At 52.4% G+C, this 19,157-nt stretch overlaps 2 protein-coding genes across 3 annotated transcripts in view; one reads left to right on the top strand and one right to left on the bottom strand.

The window, feature by feature from the left end:
* ARF1 (ADP ribosylation factor 1) lies at nucleotides 234-14,026 on the top strand. The gene is made up of 5 exons (XM_021388345.1): nucleotides 234-391; nucleotides 10,109-10,287; nucleotides 11,011-11,121; nucleotides 11,763-11,887; nucleotides 12,466-14,026. Exons 2-5 carry the CDS (start codon nucleotides 10,140-10,142, stop codon nucleotides 12,625-12,627), a joined length of 546 nt encoding a protein of 181 aa, XP_021244020.1. The 5' UTR covers nucleotides 234-391; nucleotides 10,109-10,139; the 3' UTR covers nucleotides 12,628-14,026.
* Nucleotides 15,967-19,157, bottom strand: part of C2H1orf35 (chromosome 2 C1orf35 homolog) — a 3,886-nt gene continuing 695 nt past the window's right edge. For both annotated transcript variants that reach the window (XM_021388337.1, XM_021388338.1), the window contains exons 2-9: nucleotides 18,987-19,092; nucleotides 18,756-18,906; nucleotides 18,362-18,407; nucleotides 18,195-18,274; nucleotides 18,012-18,084; nucleotides 17,734-17,813; nucleotides 17,283-17,423; nucleotides 15,967-17,202 (exon numbers count right to left, since the gene is read on the bottom strand). In XM_021388337.1, coding sequence (XP_021244012.1) covers nucleotides 16,929-17,202; nucleotides 17,283-17,423; nucleotides 17,734-17,813; nucleotides 18,012-18,084; nucleotides 18,195-18,274; nucleotides 18,362-18,407; nucleotides 18,756-18,906; nucleotides 18,987-19,080 — 939 coding nt within the window. In that variant the 5' untranslated portion in view covers nucleotides 19,081-19,092 and the 3' untranslated portion in view covers nucleotides 15,967-16,928. The remainder of the gene's footprint in view (nucleotides 17,203-17,282; nucleotides 17,424-17,733; nucleotides 17,814-18,011; nucleotides 18,085-18,194; nucleotides 18,275-18,361; nucleotides 18,408-18,755; nucleotides 18,907-18,986; nucleotides 19,093-19,157) is intronic.

The following is a 19,157-nucleotide window of genomic DNA, read 5'->3' as shown; positions in this document are numbered from 1 at the left end:
GCAGCTTGCCAACAGCTATAGGCGCATTTGCAGCACGGCGGACGCAAAACACAACGCGGGGTGCAGGCCCCAAGGCCCGCACCTGCATCCCCACACAGCAGCACGGCGCAGCAAAACCCGCCGGGCCACACGTCAATCAAACCCCACACGGCGAAGGGGGCGTGGCCACGGAGTGGGCGTGGCTAAAGGACGGGCGGGTTTGCTATAAGCCCCGCCCCCCTGCCTCCCCGGTTACCCATGCTGCCCCGCGCGCTGGCACTGACGTGGCCCCGGAGCGCCGCCATCTTGTGTGCCTGGGCGGAGAGCGGCTGAGAGGCGCAGGGGCAGCCGGCTCCGAGCGGGACAGCCCGAGGAAAGCCAGACCCACTGCCCGGGGCAGCAGCCGATACCGGTGGGTCTCCGTTTGCCCTCCTTCCTTCCTTTTTTCCCCCTCTTCGCCCGCCGTCTCCACCCGCAGCCGCTGGGCGGCGGGGGAGGCCGAGGGCGGCGGGGAGGCGCGGCGGCCCTGCGCTGAGGGGAGGCCCGGGGCCCGCCGCTTCCCGACCCGCCGTTTCCCGGCCCGCGCCCGCCTTTCTGCCTTTGTCCCGTCCTGCCGTGCTCGTGGCGGGGAGGAGGTCGCGGTGCTGCCCCATCCGCCTCCATTCGCTCGTTTAGGGCGGAGGGGTCGGGCGGGGGGGGGGTGGGAGGTGGATCCCTCACAGAGATGTGGGGAGTGGGGGGGGGCCGCGCTGCTCCCCTCCCCCTGCCGGGAGCGAGGCGGGATGGCCTTCTCCTCTCTTCTTCCCCAAACCCATTCCGGCCTCGGCCTCGGCCCCGCCCGCGGATGGGGCGCGGGGGAGATTGCCTGGTTTTCGGCTTAGCTGAAAGCTCTTCTCACAGAGCCCTGCGGGGAGGCCCTGCTCCTGTGAGCCCTGGGCTCTGAGCGGGGCTTCGTGCTGTGCTGGGCGGAGGGGCGGTGGGAAGAAGTTCAACTTCAGCCCGCTGCGGGCTCAATTTGCTGCCCATTGCTTGGGTCTGGTGCCGTGGGAGATCAGTTTTCCTTGGCACAGCAGCCCCCCAGTCGGAGGGTATTACATTCTGTCAGAAAACACGATGTCATGTCTCTGTGAGTGGTTAAGGTGATACTTCAGGCTGATAACCTCCATCTGAACTGGTAGGCTAGCAATGGGAACCTCTTTCTGAAGGGACCCATTTACAGAGTGACTAAAATTCTACTGGGCCATAAAGCTACCAGAATGTTGTGTTTGACATTGACCTTGCTGCTTTGCTGCTAGGTTTTTGCCAAAGCAAATTCCACAGGTTGATTAGAGTTTCATCCAGAGGTCTTGTTTTGAAATGTGGCTTTGTCAATAACTAAAATGTGAACTATTTATTGCATACTTTGAACTTTGTTTTGCAAGCTGTAGGGCTGCAACACCCCTCTGCGATATATTCTGTTAACCTTACTTTTCAGGCAAAGAAACCCAAGTCGAAGTGAATTGTTCAAGGTCATTTGACAATGTAGTTATTACTGGTTTTACTACTGATTTGAAACACTTCCGTAGGAGAAAGGAACTCCAGCAGGACTGGAGGATTACTTCATGGATTTTGTAATCAACTTGTCAATACAAGTACTCATAATCTCACAGATACAGAAAGGTAGGGATTCTTTGAAACCAAAGTTTGGGAGGTTGGTATGGTGCTTTGGGTTTCTTGTGTTTAAAAATACATCCCGTGCTCCAGAACCCTGTTGAACTGCTTTCTCTGTTGTTGCAATTACACTGGGTAAAAGGGTGAGGTAGCTTGCCTCACTTGAACCTCTTCAGCTCTGTTGGTTTGCTGTGTTTGATGACCCTTCTGCTCTGGGAGAGGGTGGAAAAATGACTCAAGCAGATGTCATCCCTGCTCGGAACGGCCTTCACTGCCATGGTAGCCTGTGGTGTATGTGATATTGCTGGACCGTACCTTTGAGAGCCTGGAGTTGGGGGTAAAACACAAATACCACAAGGTAAATCAGTTGGAGGCTTTTGCTGGGTTTTGGAGGTTGCCTGGTTGTGAAACACAATCCAGATCCAAAAAGGGACTGGGCAGAAGTGCTGTGTTCATGCTTAGCACGTGCAGCTCCCTGTGTTAGTCACTGCAAGGGGCAGGCCTGGAGCTGTGGTTTTTCAAAGCAAACAAAGCGAGGGGGCACAGGGGGGCTGCATTCTGGTCCTTATAAATGTTGTACTCCAGTTATGTCTGGGAAACATGCTTTAAGCAGCACTCATACATTGCGCTGAGGCACAGTTATCCGATGAGCTATTGATTACATTAATTGGTGAAAGAGGGGAAAGCTCACAGTGCAAGGCTTCAGCTGAATTCCGAAGCTGGAAGTTTCTTTCTTTAAAAACAGAAGACCGGAGTAGAAATGAAAGTCCAGCTTTGCACGTATCAGCAGCTGTTAAAGGTAGAATTCTTACGGATTTCATCAGCCTTCGCAGGAATCGGTTTCATTTCCATGCGGTGGATTAAGTTGGTGAAAGTCAGTCCGCTCTTTCTTAGAAGGAACGGTTCGGATTCATTTTTAGAAATCTGTGGAAAGCTTTGCCAAAGCTTTGCTACTGGAATGCTGCAGAGCTGTTATCAGAGGCACTGCCCTCTGCCATTATTCCTTTTTTTTTTTTTTAATTGATGAGTACAGAGGTTTATAATTGGATTCCTATACAGCAGCTGTTTTTTTTCTGTTATTCAGCATATTTCTCCTTTTGCTTTCAAGTATCCATTTCTGTTTCTTGTTTCTAACGCGTGCAAACATGGAAGGACTGTGGCACTACTTCTGCTGATGTTTCAGTTCTCATGAAACTCGTGTCTAACGTAACTTATTCATACCCTGGTCTTGTACCCACTTAGCTGTGTAGGCTCTGCTGTGACATTTTCCCCAAACCAAAAGCCAATTTCATTACTGAAGCTCTCCAGCGAGTTCTTGCCATTTCTAATATGAGTGTAAACGTTGACTTTGTGCCCAGCTGGTAGGAATGAATGAATAACAGGTTATTTAGCTTCGAATCGAAGATTTTCAACGTGTGAATTGTTGGGCCTCAAAAAAAACTGCGCCGAGCCTGTCTGAAAAGAAGTGCTTTGTAAATGCTGCGTTCCCACAGCAGTGCCCGCATCTGACAGGTGGATGTGAAGTCAGTCAGATTTGGGTGTTACAAATTGTTGGCACTGCTTTAATTCCTGGGCAGTCTGCAGGGAAGCCATGAACGTGCTTGCTTCTAAAACCATCAGCAGTGGCCCCTTCTGTGCTCGTCCGCCTGGCCCTTGAAGAAATATTTCTCAGACCAGATGTACAAACCAACACACTGGAAAAAACATGTTTTAGAGTTACGTGCGGTAGCGTGCACTTGCTTAAAATAGCTTGAGATTTGGCTGTGAAATAGAAGTAGCTTGCTACATCTACGTCAAGGTGAGAGTAAGGCCGGGGCTGGTTGGCTTTTTGAGTATCAGTTGAGCAGCCTGCTCTCTTTGCTTGATGCTGTTTTGTTGGGTTTTTTTCCTGTTTATCTGCCTGGTTTTTTAGGATTGAGTTCTTGAGGTATCGAGGAAGTAGTCATCACCCCAAAGGAAATCCTCCCCCTTTCCTTTGCCCTTGCTTTCATCTTGTAAATGGAATTATTTTCTGTTTTCCTGCCACTCTGAGCCTGGTGCTCTCAAGAGACTGGCACAGCATTCGGGAAGTGCTATATCTGGGTAATGTGTATAGGCAGCAAGATGTTCAGCCTACTTATGTTGATTGAAGGTGCTACATCAGGAGCAGCTCCGCGTTGGATTTTCATTACCTAATTTCTCGCTGGCGGTTGACTTGTCCTCCATCTGCCTCGAGCACGCACTGTGGTTGGGTGCCTTTCAGTTGGTCTCCTCGAGCCTCTGCTGGCCAAATCCAGCTGTGCCTCTTCACATGGGAGCACAGTTATGTAACTTCATCTTGTATTTTACATGATGCTTTGTGTAAGTACTTCTGAGCTTCTCTGGGAGGCAGGTAACGAGGCTGTGATCGCTGGGGATGTCTGTTCCACTTCAAACTTGGCCAGGCACCACCAGTGCAAAGTGGGGAGCAGCGCTGTGATGGTCAGTGTCCACCTCATGGTTCCCTGCTGTGGTTCTGACAGGCACAGCTGTGCTGGAGCTGGGGCTACATAAGAGTGAATGGCTCTGAGAAGCTCTTCATGTTCCCTTTATTATGGCGATATTCAACTGCAGGTGTGTTCCTGTTGATGGAAACCTACCAGACATGTTAACTACTCCTGAATTTTGTGTTTAGTGATGCCTAGTGACTTCAGGATGCTCTGAAGTCTCAAGTAAATGAAATCCAGATGATCTGAGCTAAATTCCAGCGTTGAAGCCGCGCAGTGAGAGGCCCCAGGTTGGTCCTTGGTCATCTCTCACCCAGGTTACCGCACGTGGAAGGCTGGTAAACAACTTCTAAAAATAGTTGCTTATAACTGTACCTGAGCAGTTGTGTGCTGGGCTGCCCTGGCTGCGTATGAACGAGCGTTCTCATCCAGAGTGACTTCTCAACATTTGCTGTAACAGAACATCTTAACCTGGAAGGAGATGGCTTCAGGTTCCAACGAGCGCGGCTGTACTTGCCAGCCTGTGCCTGCAGAGAGGTGATGTGAAGTACTGCGGGCCTGAATTCATCCGAAATTCTGAGCAGTGTTTTAATCTTTGCTGGATCATTTCTCATGTTCCCTTCGAAGTCGCACTTGAAATTGTAAAGAACAAGCTGCCAGCGTAGGTTTGCACTTAAATTGTCTTTGCCCAGTCTCATGTGTAACACCAGCAGCAGCTGTTTGACTTGAATTTAAGACAGTTTTCTCACCTCTCGCTTACACGTGGGTTTGGTGATCATTTGTGTATGAGTGTGCTTTTTTTAGCATGCTGAGCTTCCAATTTAGATGCTATAAAGTGGAAAGATGGTACCGGCCAGCTAGTAATAACTGGCTGGATTTCTGATCAATATTTCTGTGAAGTAACAAATTGATCAGCTTTTGTTTTCCCATGACTGATATAATCAGATTGTATTAATTCCAGTTTAGGAATTATGGGTTTGATTTGGGTTTTTTTGTTGTTTTAATTAAGTTGGGGGTGGATTCAATGCTGATGTCAAGTTGGTAGGGGCACTGTTAGTCTATCTGTGAAATGGGCATTTAAGAGAAGATGGGTGGCCAGCAGGGAGAGGGAGGGGGTTGTCCCCCTCTACCCAGCTCTTGTGAGGCCTCATCTGCGGCACTGCGTCCAGGTCTGGGGCCCCCAGCACAAGACGGACACAGAGCTCTTGGAACGAGTTTAGAGGCAGCCACCAAGATGATCAGAGGCTGGAGCACCTCTGCTATGAGGAAAGGTAGAGGGGACTGGGCTTGTTTAGCTTGGAGAAGAGAAGGCTCCAGGGAGACCTCACTGTGGCCTTCCAGTACTTGAAGGGAGTGTAGCAACAGGAGGGGGAATGACTGTTTTCATGGGTTGATAGTGATAGGACAAGGGGGAATGGTTTTAAATGGAGACGGGGAGGCTTAGGTTAGGTATTAGGAGGAAGTTTTTCCTCACAGAGGGTGGTGACACACTGGAACAGGTTGCCCAAGGAGGTTGTGGATGCCCCATCCCTGGAGGCATTCAAGGCCAGGCTGGACGTGGCTCTGGGCAGCCTGGTCTGGTGGTTGGTGACCCTGCATTCAGCAGGGGGGTTGAGAGTAGGTGATCTTTGAGGTCCTTTTCAACTCAGGCCATTCTGTGGGAACCTCCTGGGGAAACTTCCCAGTTCAGAGTCAGCAGGTGCCTTCTGCATGGCGGTGCGCTGGGGCTGAGCTTTTCTTGTGTGACCTTATCGCTGCTACTGTTTATCTAAGGGAGAGAACAGATTGCCAAAATGATTGCGTGAAGCAACTTCTGTTGCACAACTTGCCGAGTTCAGAGCCCTCCTTCAGCCATTTTGGAAGCCTTGTGTGCTAAGGGTTGGTACGTAGAAGGGAAACTAAAGTATTTCTATAGTGCAGGCATAATTTTGCTAATTAAATAACCTTTCATTTTGGTCTTCTATGGTATCTTTAAAGACATGGTATAAACCACGTCATTTGCTGTAACTCTTGGGTTGGTGAAGTTTAAATCTGTATGTGGTCAAAAACCTTTTCCAGAGGTGCAAAGCTGATGTTAAGCAAAGATTTGAAGACATGGCTGTGCTGGATCCATTGCGTGCCCCTGTGGTCATAGCGCTGTGGGATGGCTCGTTAGCATCTGGGAAGGCATGTGATGTCTCAGGATAAGGGCTCGGAATGAAATAGCATTGAAATGCATTAATGTGTGGTTAAATACAGAGTGCTGCAGAGGATTAAATGCTGAATGATCGTCGGTCTCGAGATACTCCTCAGAGCTCTTACTCCAACCCCTTTCAATTAATAAAGGCAAATTCTGGTTGTTACTCGTGTGTTGTATTGCTGTAACAGGCACTAGTCTGCCTGCTCTGGCAGACACTCATTCATTTTTAACTCATTATACCAAGGCTTTCTGAAAAAGGCTGCCTGTCCTCCTAATGGCTTATCTCAACGTATCACTTACTAGAAAACAGGCTGCTGAAAGTACCTGGCTTCCTTGAAACTGAACTGCAGTCTTACCTAGAGAATGTCTCTCTCTCGCTATTTACCAATGACATTATAGCTTTCCTGAACCTGCCCAGCAGGTTTCTGCTGCTGCACACCTCTGGAGGAGTAGGGCTAGGTTAAGGTGAGCAGAACTGAGAGCTGTACAGGCACACAGGCGTGGTTTGGGGCAGTGCTGGGCCTCCATCTGGAGGAGCTGGAGTTGTGCTGGGGCTGTGTGTGCATGAGCTCTGCAGAAAGGGCTTGGGCTGTTGATTCCAACTGCTGCCTTTCATACGCAGATGTTTGCTCAGCCTGGTACATCCCTCTTCTGAAGATGTCCTGAAGCACTGCAGCCAGCTTGTGAGCAGCAGTCTTTTCATGCTTTCAGGCGCTTCGTTGGACTTGTTGTGCCTCTAGAACAGTTTAGTAGTAACTGATGTTTGTGTTAAGGAAGTTATTCTCCTGTGTAGAACATAGGTGATGTACTGGCGAGTCTGGATGGGGCTTTGAGCAGCCTGGTCTAGAGGGAGCTGCCTCTCCCTATAGCAGGGGGGTTGGAACTAGATGATCTTGAAGGTCCCTTCCAACCCAAACCGGTCTATGACTCTATGATATAGATTACAAAGTTTTAAGATGGCTGAGAAGTGACAGGATTACTTAGTAAAACTACCAGACTCTTAAATTTCCCCGTATTTTTGGAATGTGTTATGTTCTCCCGGTGTGACTAACGGACTGAACCGAGAATTAAACTAAGCAGATTCAGCTGTGAAGTACACTGCAAGTAATCGCGTGACCCCTCAGCTGAGCTGTATTAATGGGCGACAGCGGGGTCGTGGGAAGTGGTTCCGAACTGTGGCTGTGCTGCCTGCGTGGTGGTGGAGTTTGGGGCTGGTGGTACAGCCCAGAGCAGAGCCCTGGCTGTAGGCGGGGCTGGGCATGGTCCTGCTGCTCGTTTGCTTGAGGGAAGAAGGAACTCGAGGAACTCATGTAGCAGGTAGTAACAGCGCTGGCAGGGATGGCCTCCTGAGGGGAGCAGACCTAGAGGCAGGCTTCCCTTGGCTGTGACAGCAGGCAGACGTTCTGGCTGTCGGTTAGGGGATGGCGCTGCGGTTGGGAAGGACACACAGGTGCCCTCTCTCCTGCCCTAGCAGCATCCAGCAGCTTGCTGGTGGGAGCTGCAGCAATGTGGAGGAGTTCTGCAGGCAGGCTGCTCCTGGTATCTTGCACTCATGTAAAGCGGTTTTACCGCTGCTTGCTAGTCACCATCTGAAGACACTTGTCCTATGGGGACAGCTTATAAACTACATTTCCACTGCTTAGTTTAAAAAATAAAAGTACACTCTCTGCAGCGTGATGTACTCTGAAGCACAGAGTAACTTGAAGTGATTTGGAGGAAGTATGAATGTGGAGGGAGCAAGAAGGAAATGGAAACCAGGTTCTCATGTATTTTCTTCACAGAACGTCAAAGCAAGGAGAGTGAGTGGTGCAAAAGCAGCGGAGCAGCATGCTTGGCTTTGCTGGTGAAGGGCAGGTGCAGCCTGGAGCTGGAGAGCTGCTAGGAGAAGGGAAATCTGATGGAATTTGCCACTGTAAGAAGCAGGGCTGTGCGGTTTGTTGGGCAGTGTGGCTTTTCCAAAGGCTGGGGTGAAGGTTTGGTTCTCTTGCCTGATTGCTGCCATTGGTCCCAGGCGTTTAACGGCCTATTAGGCTTTTACATGTGGAGGATGGCAGATCTATTGCAGGGCTGAAGGCTCTTCTGCAGAAGTACTCAAACCCGTCCTGGTGTGCTGTAAGAGCTGTGGTACCAGGTAACAGTTCAACTCTGAGGTTGGTTTTTTCCAGATAAAGCAGCAGATAGGGTCAGCAGGGGCAGCAGACAAAGGGAAGCCCTGCAGCCTCCAGCCCAGCCAGGGCTGCTGGGGAGAGACGTTTCCTGCCATGAGTGATTTGGGTAAACAAGGACTCCAGCAAAACTGTTTTCTCTGCTTCCTAATTAACTTTCCTGTTTGTCTAAGTTCCATAGATTCAAGTGGCAGTTGAATATTCGTGGTAGTGGTTCAGGAATTCAAAGGAAACGGTGAAATAATAGAAATTCCAAAACGTTGATTTGGTTTTGATTCACAGGCTGCCCTCTGGCTTACGGAGTTGTCGAGTTCCAATCGCGTGGAGCTTCAGTGTGTAAGATGAACAATGTGACACGAGTTCCAGCTTCACAAGCGCTGTTTGTCGTGCGGGAACTTCGGTGTGGACTCTGCACTGTGAGGCAGCTTTGTGCCGAGCCATGTGACCCCATTCACGTTGCAGTGCTCGGCTTTGGGGTTCAGAGTTGCTTCCTGGGAGGGGCAGGGCAGCTCGGGCCTGGCCGGCACTGAGCGAGGCAGGCAGAGCTGAGCAGTAGGGCAGGGCTGTGGGCTGCGGCTTCAGAGCTTGGTTCATCGTCGTGGATGGCGATTCTGGAAGACACATGTCCTGTGAGAATTGCGTTTCAAGCACACGACTGCAGCGTAAAGTACAGAACAGCTTTGAGAGCTGATTCAGAGTTCATATTTGAGTTATGACTCGCTTTGCAGGAAACCCAACCCCTGAACGTTACACGTCTTGGCTCTGGATGCTTCTGCGGTCTTAAGCTTGGTTTTTCAGCTGGACTCGATTTATTTGTTTCGAACTTACATCAGAGTTCCTAGACAAAGCAGCAGTAGAAGTGTGTAACGACCCAGCCACATCCGACAGCTTGCAGGCTGCTTTGTCGTCTCGTGTGGGTGGAACAATGGTTCTTGGTGATTTCAGTGCTAAACTGAGGGCAGGTGGGGGGGGGGGGGGGGGGGGGGGGGGGGGGGGGACAGGGCGTTGTGGAAGAGCGGCTGCAGCTCCTTCCAGGGGCACAAGGGCACGGGGAGGTGGTGGCCCCTGGCCCCAGCAGGAGCTCCTGAAGCTGGTGATCCCTTCTGAGCATCGAGAGTGAAGGGAGAAACTCTTCCACTGTCTCTGGTCGTTTCTGCTAGTTAAGGTTTGGTGGATGTAATTCGCTCCGTGGAGTTCTCCGGCCTCAGTGAGCGTAGTGCTGCCTTGTGCTGCCATTGTGTTCACAGCCCACTCCCAAAGGCTTCAAGAGGAAGGAAACTGTTCCGAGTAGAAGCGGATCCGAGCCGTGTTCTGAGTTTCCTTCTCAAAAGAAGGAACAACTGAATGGTGGAGACGTGAGCACACGTTTAAAACTGTATTTAACTGTACTTCAGGTAAAGTAGTGTTCTGTGGTGACGCCTTAAGCTGCAGATGGATAAATATGGCTTAACAGTGGGGGACAGTGCAAAGAGCAGTGCCTTTTTGTGAGGGCTAAGTTTGGGCAGAACTGTTTGTCTCTTTGTTTTGCTTCAATATGGGAAAATTCCTGGCCTTTCTGGTCAGGGCTTCCACAGGTTGGTATTGTCCAGTGCCTTTGTGGTGTTGGTTGTGCCCGGGTCTGAACACAGCTGTTGGTGACTCACGAGCAATACTGTGATCTCTTTCTCCAGACTTCACTGGCCAGTGAAAGCAGATCTCAAGATGGGAAATATTTTTGCTAACCTCTTCAAAGGCCTTTTTGGCAAAAAAGAAATGCGTATTCTAATGGTTGGGCTGGACGCTGCAGGAAAGACTACAATTTTGTACAAACTTAAACTTGGTGAAATAGTAACTACTATTCCTACTATAGGTAAGACTTCTACATTTATCTCAACTGCTTGCTTTGGGATTGGGGTCCTGTGTTTGCAGCAGTACCCGCCCTCTGCTGCCAGCACTGTTGGTTTAAGTGACGTCGGGCTGCGCCCTGATTTTGCTGTCAGAACAAACAACTGCTAAGGCCGTGGTATGAGCATAGCACAGCCAGGGCTTCCAGCATGGGAGGAGAGTTGGGTTTTTTGTTGTGTTTTCCCCTGTGCATTCCCTCCCTTCAGCCATTTGTGGGATGACCCCTTGTGGGCCGGGGCAGCCAGCCTGCCTTCTGCTGGGCGTGCTGCGGCCTCAGGTGGTTAAGGCTGAGAAATAGGGGGTGCCTCCATGTTATCTGGGATGGGGGTGGCTAAGAACTCTGTGATCCAAGACTTATTTCCTGTCCTCAGAAGCCCGTGGGGATTTTTGTTACAATTTTTTTTTTAATATACCATAGTTGGCTCTGATTTCTTTTTCACTCCTCAAGTAGCAGTTACAGCTGTAAGCTCATTAGTGTAACTAATTGGGGCAGGGGTGGTGGTGAGAGGAGCAGTTTTAGAAAGCCCACATCTGGTTTTTGGAGGGCTTCAGTGTAAGGCTGCTTATTTAAAGTAGACTTCAGTTTGAAGGTAACATTTCTAATTATGACTTTGAGCATGAGTTGGTATATAAACATAGTTGACCTGTACCCGTTTTAACAGAGATTTTGCCACGATTTCTATTTCAGGTTTCAATGTGGAAACGGTAGAATACAAGAACATCAGCTTCACGGTGTGGGATGTAGGCGGCCAGGATAAGATCAGACCACTCTGGCGCCATTATTTCCAGAACACACAAGGTGAGTCCTAACATTTAAAGCACAGGTTTCAGAACACAGAGCTTCTCGTTGTCCTTACTATGATTATCTTGCCAGTTTATTGAGGAGAAATAGCAGTTGCTATAGTTGGTTGTGTGCTGGTGTGGCTCTTACATTAAATGAATGCAGGTTCACAGAGGAGTGGAAAGAAATCTCGAAAGCATTCTCCTTTGTCCAGCTGCATCAGTGAGCTCAGAATTCCTCTCTTCTTCTGTAAGCATCACGGCTCCCACCCATCACTTCAAAGCAGTCCTTACTACTTGTTGTTTTCTACAAACTGGAACAGCCTTGTGAACGGAGAGCTTGTCATTTCTTCCACTGCTGTGCCTTTGTGACGTGCATGCATTAGAGTCCTGTCACAGGATTTCAAGAGATGCTACTAAGTGGAAAATATGGAGTGGTTCTGTAGCTAGAGAACGAGTTCCAAAAGCACCCAGATCAGCTGCTTGTTCTCACCAGCTCTTGGCAAGAGCAGGCTGTCTCTCAAGAGTGAGATTACAATCATATGAACTGTGTTTTTTCATATAGTTTCTCTTCACAGCTTAATTCTGATGTCCAGAGCTAGATACCACGTGTGAATGCTCCCTGCTACGTGCTTACGCTTATTGTCTGCTTCCTCCTAGGTTTGATTTTTGTGGTTGACAGTAATGACAGAGAACGAGTGAACGAGGCCAGGGAAGAGCTGATGAGAATGCTGGCAGAAGATGAGCTTAGAGATGCGGTTCTATTAGTGTTTGCTAACAAACAGGTATGCCAGGGGAAGGTGTCTTGCTGCAAGAAACCCTGAAAGCGTACGGCGTGTTCGTGTTCTTACCTGAAAAGCGCCTTCTGGGGGTGAGCTTACAGGAGTCCTGTTCTAGGAACAGGAAAGTGGCTCTAAACAGAAGCAGTGAGGAGCTGAGTGCGAGAAGCTGAGGTTAAATCACAGCTGCAGTGGCAGAACGCATTTCCTGAGTGGAAAGTGAATGAAACGGGGACGTGGGCTGTAGGCAGCTGTGGGTCAGCCCAGCGGGGCTGGGTGGCTGCAGCCAGACGTCAGCCCATGCACTTCTGCTTTCTGAGGAGAGGTGCTCCGTGCTGCTGAGCACAGCCAGCCGTGGGTTTGATGGCGTTTTTAAACCTTTCAGGTATTTGCAGTGCAGACAGAACAGCTTGAATAGCAAATGAATCCACTAGGTTTATTCTGGAAGGATAACTCCGAGCGTTCTTCACTTTATAGAAGTGGGTTTGAAGCTGGCGGTCCGTCCAAAGCGACAGCTGGGGGAGGGCGGGCGTTGCTTCTGGGCTGGCAGGAGAGAAACGTGTGTGTGTGTTGTTCCTCCCCAGGACCTGCCCAACGCCATGAATGCAGCAGAAATCACAGACAAACTCGGACTGCATTCTCTTCGTCACAGGAACTGGTACATCCAGGCGACCTGCGCCACCAGCGGGGACGGTCTCTATGAAGGACTGGACTGGTTGTCCAATCAGCTCCGAAACCAGAAATGAAACCAGAAACCTTCCTCTTCCCTCTTTTTCCACCCCCTCCCTCTTATTTCCTCCTCTTCGCCCTTCGCTTTACTCTAATGTGGCAAACTGTGCTACTTTGTGGTATTGAGTGCCGGAAGCTGTTTTCATTTCTTTTTGTCACAGTATATATTGCATCATGCTGTAAATGTGGCAAATACAAGCCAGAAAACAGTTAGGTTTCTTATTTAATGTAAATAGTTTTTTGTTTCCAATGAGGCAGTTTCTGGTACTCCTATGCAATATTACTCAGCTTTTTTTATTGTAAAGAATCAACTCACTGTTTAGTACTTGGAAGGGATGGAGTGGCTTAACGTAGGGGTTGCCAGCGCTCCTCGTGCAGTAGAGCTGAATCCTATCTCGGTTGGGTTGTGAGATCTGTGAGGTCCGTTTTGGTGGTTGGTTTTTAACCTGAAATTCTGTATTCTTTCTTCCTTTTTAAATAGTCGAGGAAAAGTAAAAACACTTGAGGACACCAAGGTTGGCCGCAGCTCCTGCTGTGGTGGCTCTTGGGCCTTTCGAGGCGGTGCGGCAGCGCTCGACGCCGGCTCAGCTCCGTGGGGTTGGAGCGCAGAGCTGACAGATCCCCGGCTCTTCCTGCAGCTCACGGTTGTCCGTACTTGCTCCGAGATTTGTCAGACCTGGTGTAGATGGGGCTGCAGGCTCGCGCTAAACCTCCGCCTTTTGGTTCAGGTGAGATCTACCACGTCCGCTGAACCCGAGCCGTATCCGGGAGCCCCGTTCTTAGCCTGTTGTATTGGTCAAAAGTGTTTTGTACTTTTGTGTGTAAACCACTCCAGAGGGCAAACTTTTCCACAGAAAGCACAGCCTGTACTAGTCCTAAGCTCTAGAGTCAGAAAGTACTGTACTGAATAAGAATTGCCATGAGAAACACCAAACATCTATGTATAGTGTCTAGGGAAATAAAAAAAAAAGCATGAGAGTTAGGAGAGTCATTCCACTCTAGAAGTATTCAATCCCATTCTGGAACAATCCCATGTCTGTATATGTGTGAAAACCCTTGGCATCCCTCATACTGCAAGGTTCAGATTTGCCATCAGACAAAGACCTCTTTACTTTTCTTTTGTATTTTGATAAACACTGAAGAAGCTGGAGCTGTCCAACTTTAACTCGAGGAACTATCAGAACTGGTTTGTTTAGTGTTGTGGACCCCTTTATTGCTTTCAATACACGATTAGTAATCAACTGTTTTGTATACTTGTTTTCAGTTTTCATTTCGACAAAACAAGCACTGTAATTAAAGCTGTTAGAATAAAATCTCTTAACTATTTCATGTTTTTTATGCCTTGCTGTTCATTCGATCATCTTGGCAGAATCATAATGAAATACTTGTTGAATAAAAAGTTTCATGAGACTTGCACTGGTCTCGTGGTGTTTTGTATCATCTTCGTGCAGGGAGCTCGGTTCGATGAGGGCTGATTGATGCGCGCTGAGCCAGTGCTTTGCCACCAGGGGCATGGAAGCATCCACCTGGCTCCTCCTTCCCAAATAATGCATCATTCCTGGTCTGTGATTCCTGCAGCTGAAGAAGGAGGCAGCAGCCTTGGGTGCTGCTTGGTGCGTGTCCCTGTTCTGCCTCAGGGCCGTCCGTCAGGCTCCCTGAGTAGCCCCATCGCGTTCCACCTCTGTAATAATAAGCTGTGAGTGATACACGTGGGGTGAAGCCTGCCTCCCTGAAACTCTTCCATTTCTCCTTCCTCCCTCCTGCTCCCAGCTGCTCTCCTGCTTGCAGGTGGCTGTGGCTTCTCAGTGCTGCTGGCCATCCTGGTTGGAGCTGCTGCTGGCTCCTCGCCTCCCTGATGCGGGCTGTTGATGGGAGGTGCTGTGCGGGTTAGACTGTGACAGCTCACGAGTTGGGGACAGGGGGCTTGGGATGGCGGGGGGACAGGGCTGGGAGCGCTGAGCTCCTTCAGCTGGGGGTGCTGCAGGCAGCAGCTGGGTTGATTCAGGGTTCCCAGTGAGGGCTGCCTGGGCCCTGCTCTTGCCCTCTGAGCTCCTTACAGTGGTAAAGGGCAATCGGCGTTAAGCAAACAGCAACGAGCGATTGCCAAATCCTTGTAAGTCCGGTTGTTCTTTCAAAGCTGTTGGTCTCACCTTGACTTTCAAGCTGTGAATCAGGCTCTCTGCGTGCCTAGCTGAGCAGGACATCCACCAATTCCTGTTCTGGGAGGGAACTGAACCTGAAGGGCCAGCTCTTCTGCTGATGTCACGTAGCGCTGCTGAAGTGAGCGGAGCCCCCAGCTCCTCTCTCCTCCCACGCCTCCGTGAAGGCGGATCCCCTGCTGTGCTGCAGCACCCCAACCCTGCTGACAGCAGGGAGCCTCCTGGCCCCGTGGGTGCCTGTACTTCAGTGCGAGGTGCGAGGGCTGCGCGGTGTCCAGCCTGCCCCAGCCGTGCAGCAGCTCGCTGCCAGCCCACGCTGGGAGGAGGAAATTACGGGGAACGTGGTGGTGTTATCTGGGATCAGCGAGCTGTGGGAGTCAGCCCTGGGCTCGAGGCAGCACCGGTTTTGTTCTGGCCTGGGCTCGGCCAAGCCCGCAGGGATTTCAGCCATCTGTCCTGCCCCATCCACAGGAACCTGCGTAGCAGCTTGGGCAGGAAAGCAGAGGCGGCTGGACGGGTGCGCAGCCCTGGGTGGGGATGGGGTGAGGATCCTTCACTCCCCTTTCTCCCTTCTCTCGAAGCATTTTGCTCCTTGGGATCTCAGGTCGGGGTATGGGATAGGCGTGGGTGCCTTCTTCAGGCAGTGCTTGGATACGGGCTGAGAGGAGCGCTGGGAGCTGCTGCCTGGTTCGGCTCCGTGGGGTCGGAAGCAGGGATGGCAGGAGCCGGCAGCACCCACCCTGCCCTGCTAGGAAATGAATGAGGGCACCGGGGAGCGGCGCCCCGAGCTGGGCCCTGGGATTTGTGCAGACTCTGTGTTTTAAATTCCCTTTCCAGCCCGGAGCTCCCTTAACCTTCCCCAGGCAGCACGGCTGCGCTCTGCCTTCCCACCACTGCTCTGTGCTGGGATGTTCCCAGTGGGCATCGGACACCGCGCGGACCCCAGAAAGCAGCAGCAGGTGACCCTGAACGCAGCGAGCTCATGGAGAAGGCCTGGACTTGTACGGATTGCATGGGAACATGGGGCTGCGGCCGCTCAGATGAAGAGGACTCACTGCAAGGTCCCGCTCACAGGGCATCGACCCCACCCCACCCCCCCCCAAAAAAAAGAAAACATCTCAAGGGGAAAGAAAAAGAATCCATGCAACATCTGCTGCCCGCAGCAGCTGGGTTAAGCAACGCCCGCAGCCAGGAGGGGAGCGGGACAGAAGGGCTTTATTCCAGCTCGTCCTGCTGCGATGAATGCTGCCCTTGTTCCACGTGGGCACAGCCCCTTGGGCAACACAAGGCCCTGAAAGCTGCCCAAGTGCAAACTGACGCCGGCCCCCGGCACGGGGCTTTTGTCTGCCAGGACGCACAGCACAGCCCTGTCCTGGGCAGGAGGAATGGCACCACGACACACACAGACCAGGCCCTTGTGCTCCGCGCTGACGGCCCCACGAGGCAGGAGCCGCTCGGGATGTCCCCTTTCCACGTGGACCAAATATTCCTATTCACGGCTTTCAAACCCACGAGCACATCAAGACCCGTGTTTAGGTCGTGAGGTTTAAAATCCCGGCTGCAGGTGCCTGCGGGAGGTGCCCCAGCCCCATCCATCTCCTGAGGACTCACTTCAGCGCTTTCGTTTTTAGCCAAAGAGGCCGTTTCTCAGCCCAAGGGGACACGTGTCCCCCTGCCACCCCCACGACAGCTCACGGCCGTGACGTCTCTGCTTCCTCCTGCCTTGCCAGGGGCTGGTGGCTCACACCCAAATTAAAGACTTCTGGGGGTCAGAGCTGTATGCTGAACCCCAAAGAGGTCACTGTAGGGAGGTCAGATCCACGGAGCGAGCACTCGGGCACCTGCTGCGTTCCGCTCCCGTTCTAGAACGGTGTTATTCTGATTTTCCATATACCACAGGTGGAGCGAACAGCAGGGCGAGCTCCCGCTGCTGCTAGGTTTAACCTAGGGGAAGCCAAGGTGACAGCTCCCACTGACCCCACAGAGGGGATGTGCAGCACACCGCCCACATCGCACCGTGCAGCCAATAACCAGGCTGCGCTGAGACCGGCGCCCCAACAGCCAGACCCAGCCCCGGCAGCTGTAAAGCCGCGACTTTAATTTAGATAATAACCTTAAAAAATATATCACCTATGAAACATCCCTTCCAGCAAAACCCCTCAGTCACCAGAATCCGTATCGTGACGCTGCCTGGCCCCGCGGGAGCGCGGAGACCGGCTCCTGCTCCTCCTCCTGCCCTTGTGCCTCGGGGACGGGTGCCGGTGGCTGCTGCGGCTCCGTGCCCTCCTGGGAGCCGGGCGGTGCGAGGAGGGGCTCCTGCCCGAGGCCCCGCTGCTGTCGGAGGACTCTGTGTCCCGGCGGTGCCGGTGTCGCGATGCCTCGGGACGGCTGCTGTGGGATGCTGGACGGTCCTGGGCTTTCCTGCCGTGGCGTCTGCGGGGACAGAACGGTGTCACCGGGGACACCCCGTGGGAACAGCCCTGCTGGGTGCCTCCCCCCCCTGGCCCGGCTACCTCTCGTCCTGGTCCGGAGAGGAGGAGGAGGATGACGGAGTGGCGTCCCGCTTGTGGTGTTTGTCTTTCTTCTTTTCCTTCTTGTGTTTCTTCTTTTTCTTTTTCTTCTTCTCCTTTTTGGATTTCTTGCCGCTCTCTGTCCTGCGGGATCAGAATAGGGCAGCACCCGTGGGTCCCTGCGCTGCAAATCCCTCCAGCCCAAACACCCATCCCCATCCCTGCCTGGATCTTCACCGGGCCTCCTTAATAAAGGAGAAACAGTAAAAAAAAATCAGTTTTGAGGGTGACTCGGAGGATATGGGGGGATTCAGGCTGAAGCAGAGCAAGCCCAAACCACACTACGATGCAAAATGTTCCGTTCAGCACATTGCCAGGAAAAGCACGGCCATTCCCGGCTGGTTCCCAGCCACCAAGCGGGGCTGGGCGGCGTGGGACGCGTCCCGGTCCTCACCGCTTCTCCTCCGCCTTCTCCTCCTTGTCCTGCTTCCTCTTGGAGCCAGACGCCTCGGGACTGCTGCACACCTTGTGGTGCTGGAGCGTGGGGAGAGAAAAGCACAGAGCGAGTGCGTGGGCCTGCCCGACGCTTCGAGTAACACACACAGAATGAAAGGTCCCACTCCCTTCAAAAGGGCAAATTAACTTCGGGAACAAAGGAAAATGCCCACTGCAGTCGCTTTCCCACCTAAACACCCGTGGTTTTTTCGTGGTCACTGATCCACCCCAACGTACCGTGAAGACAGAGAGCCCCATCTTGGCCGCCTCCTTGTCCTCCTTGGAGAGCATCACCCGCCCGGCGCTGCCGCTGGGGGCAGAAACCACACGGACAGGTCACAAAATGAAACGCAACCGACATCAGCATCGCAACTTGTCTTTAAAAAGTTGCTCCGAAACGCAGCGTGTTTGGGTGCCCACCTGGTGCTGCCCAAGCCCACCACCCGGTCCACGTCCTCGGCTCGCTCTGCGCCGTCCCGCTTGCACACCTCAGCCAGGTCCTGTAGGCAAAGCGTTGAGACCCCCCCCAAAAAACACAGAGCTGGGGGGCACGCCCCGAGCTACGGGGGCAGCGGGGATGCCCTCACCTCCTTGCTGAGGCCGGTGGGCTGCCTCTTCACGTTCTTGTAGCCCCTAAGAGTCACAGAACCATGGAGTCACAACATGTCCCCGGTCGGAAGGGACCCACATGGGTCCTGGAGTGCAGCCCCCGGCTCCGCACAGCACCACCCAAACCCCAACCCTGCGTCTGAGAGCAGGGTCGTGCCCACCATTCATCCCGTGCCCACCGCCCTATGGGGCAGAGCCTTTCCCTCAGCCCCCGGCAAGATCTGGGCGACCTCGTCATACAAGGTTCAACACCATGAACACTCTTTGTGGTGGTGACCAACGACCGCGTCATCCTTCAGATCTTTGGGGGGGGGGGGGGGGGGTTTCAGAGTTCCTGTTTCTGGGGGATCGTCGCAGGGGATTTGTGCTCACAGCGCTGCCATCATGGCCTCCTGCTCCGCCAGGCGCACGGCCGCCAGCTCCTCCTCGCGGGACAGCGGGGCTGGCTCCTGCTTGCCCTTGGCGTACCACGTCAGGTCCTTGCCCTTCTGCCAGCGTCCCACCGGCGCCATCAGCGAGTTCCCTGCGGGGACACGACCGCCCCGCGTTGTCCCCAGCCCCTCACCTTCGCCCCGAACTCGGGCCCAGGGATGAAGGCCTTACCCAGGTAGTTCTCGCGCTGTTTGTCCGTCTTGACATCCTCCCAGCTGAACTGGTCCTGGCCCCCCCGGACCCCCCCTCGGGATGAGCCGAACATGGTGATGGGGTGCTGCAAGGATGGGCCCTGTTATCACCTCAGAGCAGCAGACCCCCCCCTCCAGTGCAATGGGGGGG

This window comes from Numida meleagris, chromosome 2 (genome assembly GCF_002078875.1).
Source record: "Numida meleagris isolate 19003 breed g44 Domestic line chromosome 2, NumMel1.0, whole genome shotgun sequence".
Classification (NCBI taxonomy): domain Eukaryota; kingdom Metazoa; phylum Chordata; class Aves; order Galliformes; family Numididae; genus Numida; species Numida meleagris.
This window is presented reverse-complemented; position numbering and strand designations above follow the sequence as displayed.

Excerpts from the sequence above, each read along its gene's own strand:
- ARF1 (XM_021388345.1), top strand. The coding sequence starts at position 10,140 with ATGGGAAATATTTTTGCTAACCTCTTCAAAGGCCTTTTTGGCAAAAAA. Across the intron at positions 10,288-11,010 it reads AACTACTATTCCTACTATAG|GTTTCAATGTGGAAACGGTA; the intron begins GTAAGACTTCTA and ends TTTCTATTTCAG. Across the intron at positions 11,122-11,762 it reads TTATTTCCAGAACACACAAG|GTTTGATTTTTGTGGTTGAC; the intron begins GTGAGTCCTAAC and ends GCTTCCTCCTAG.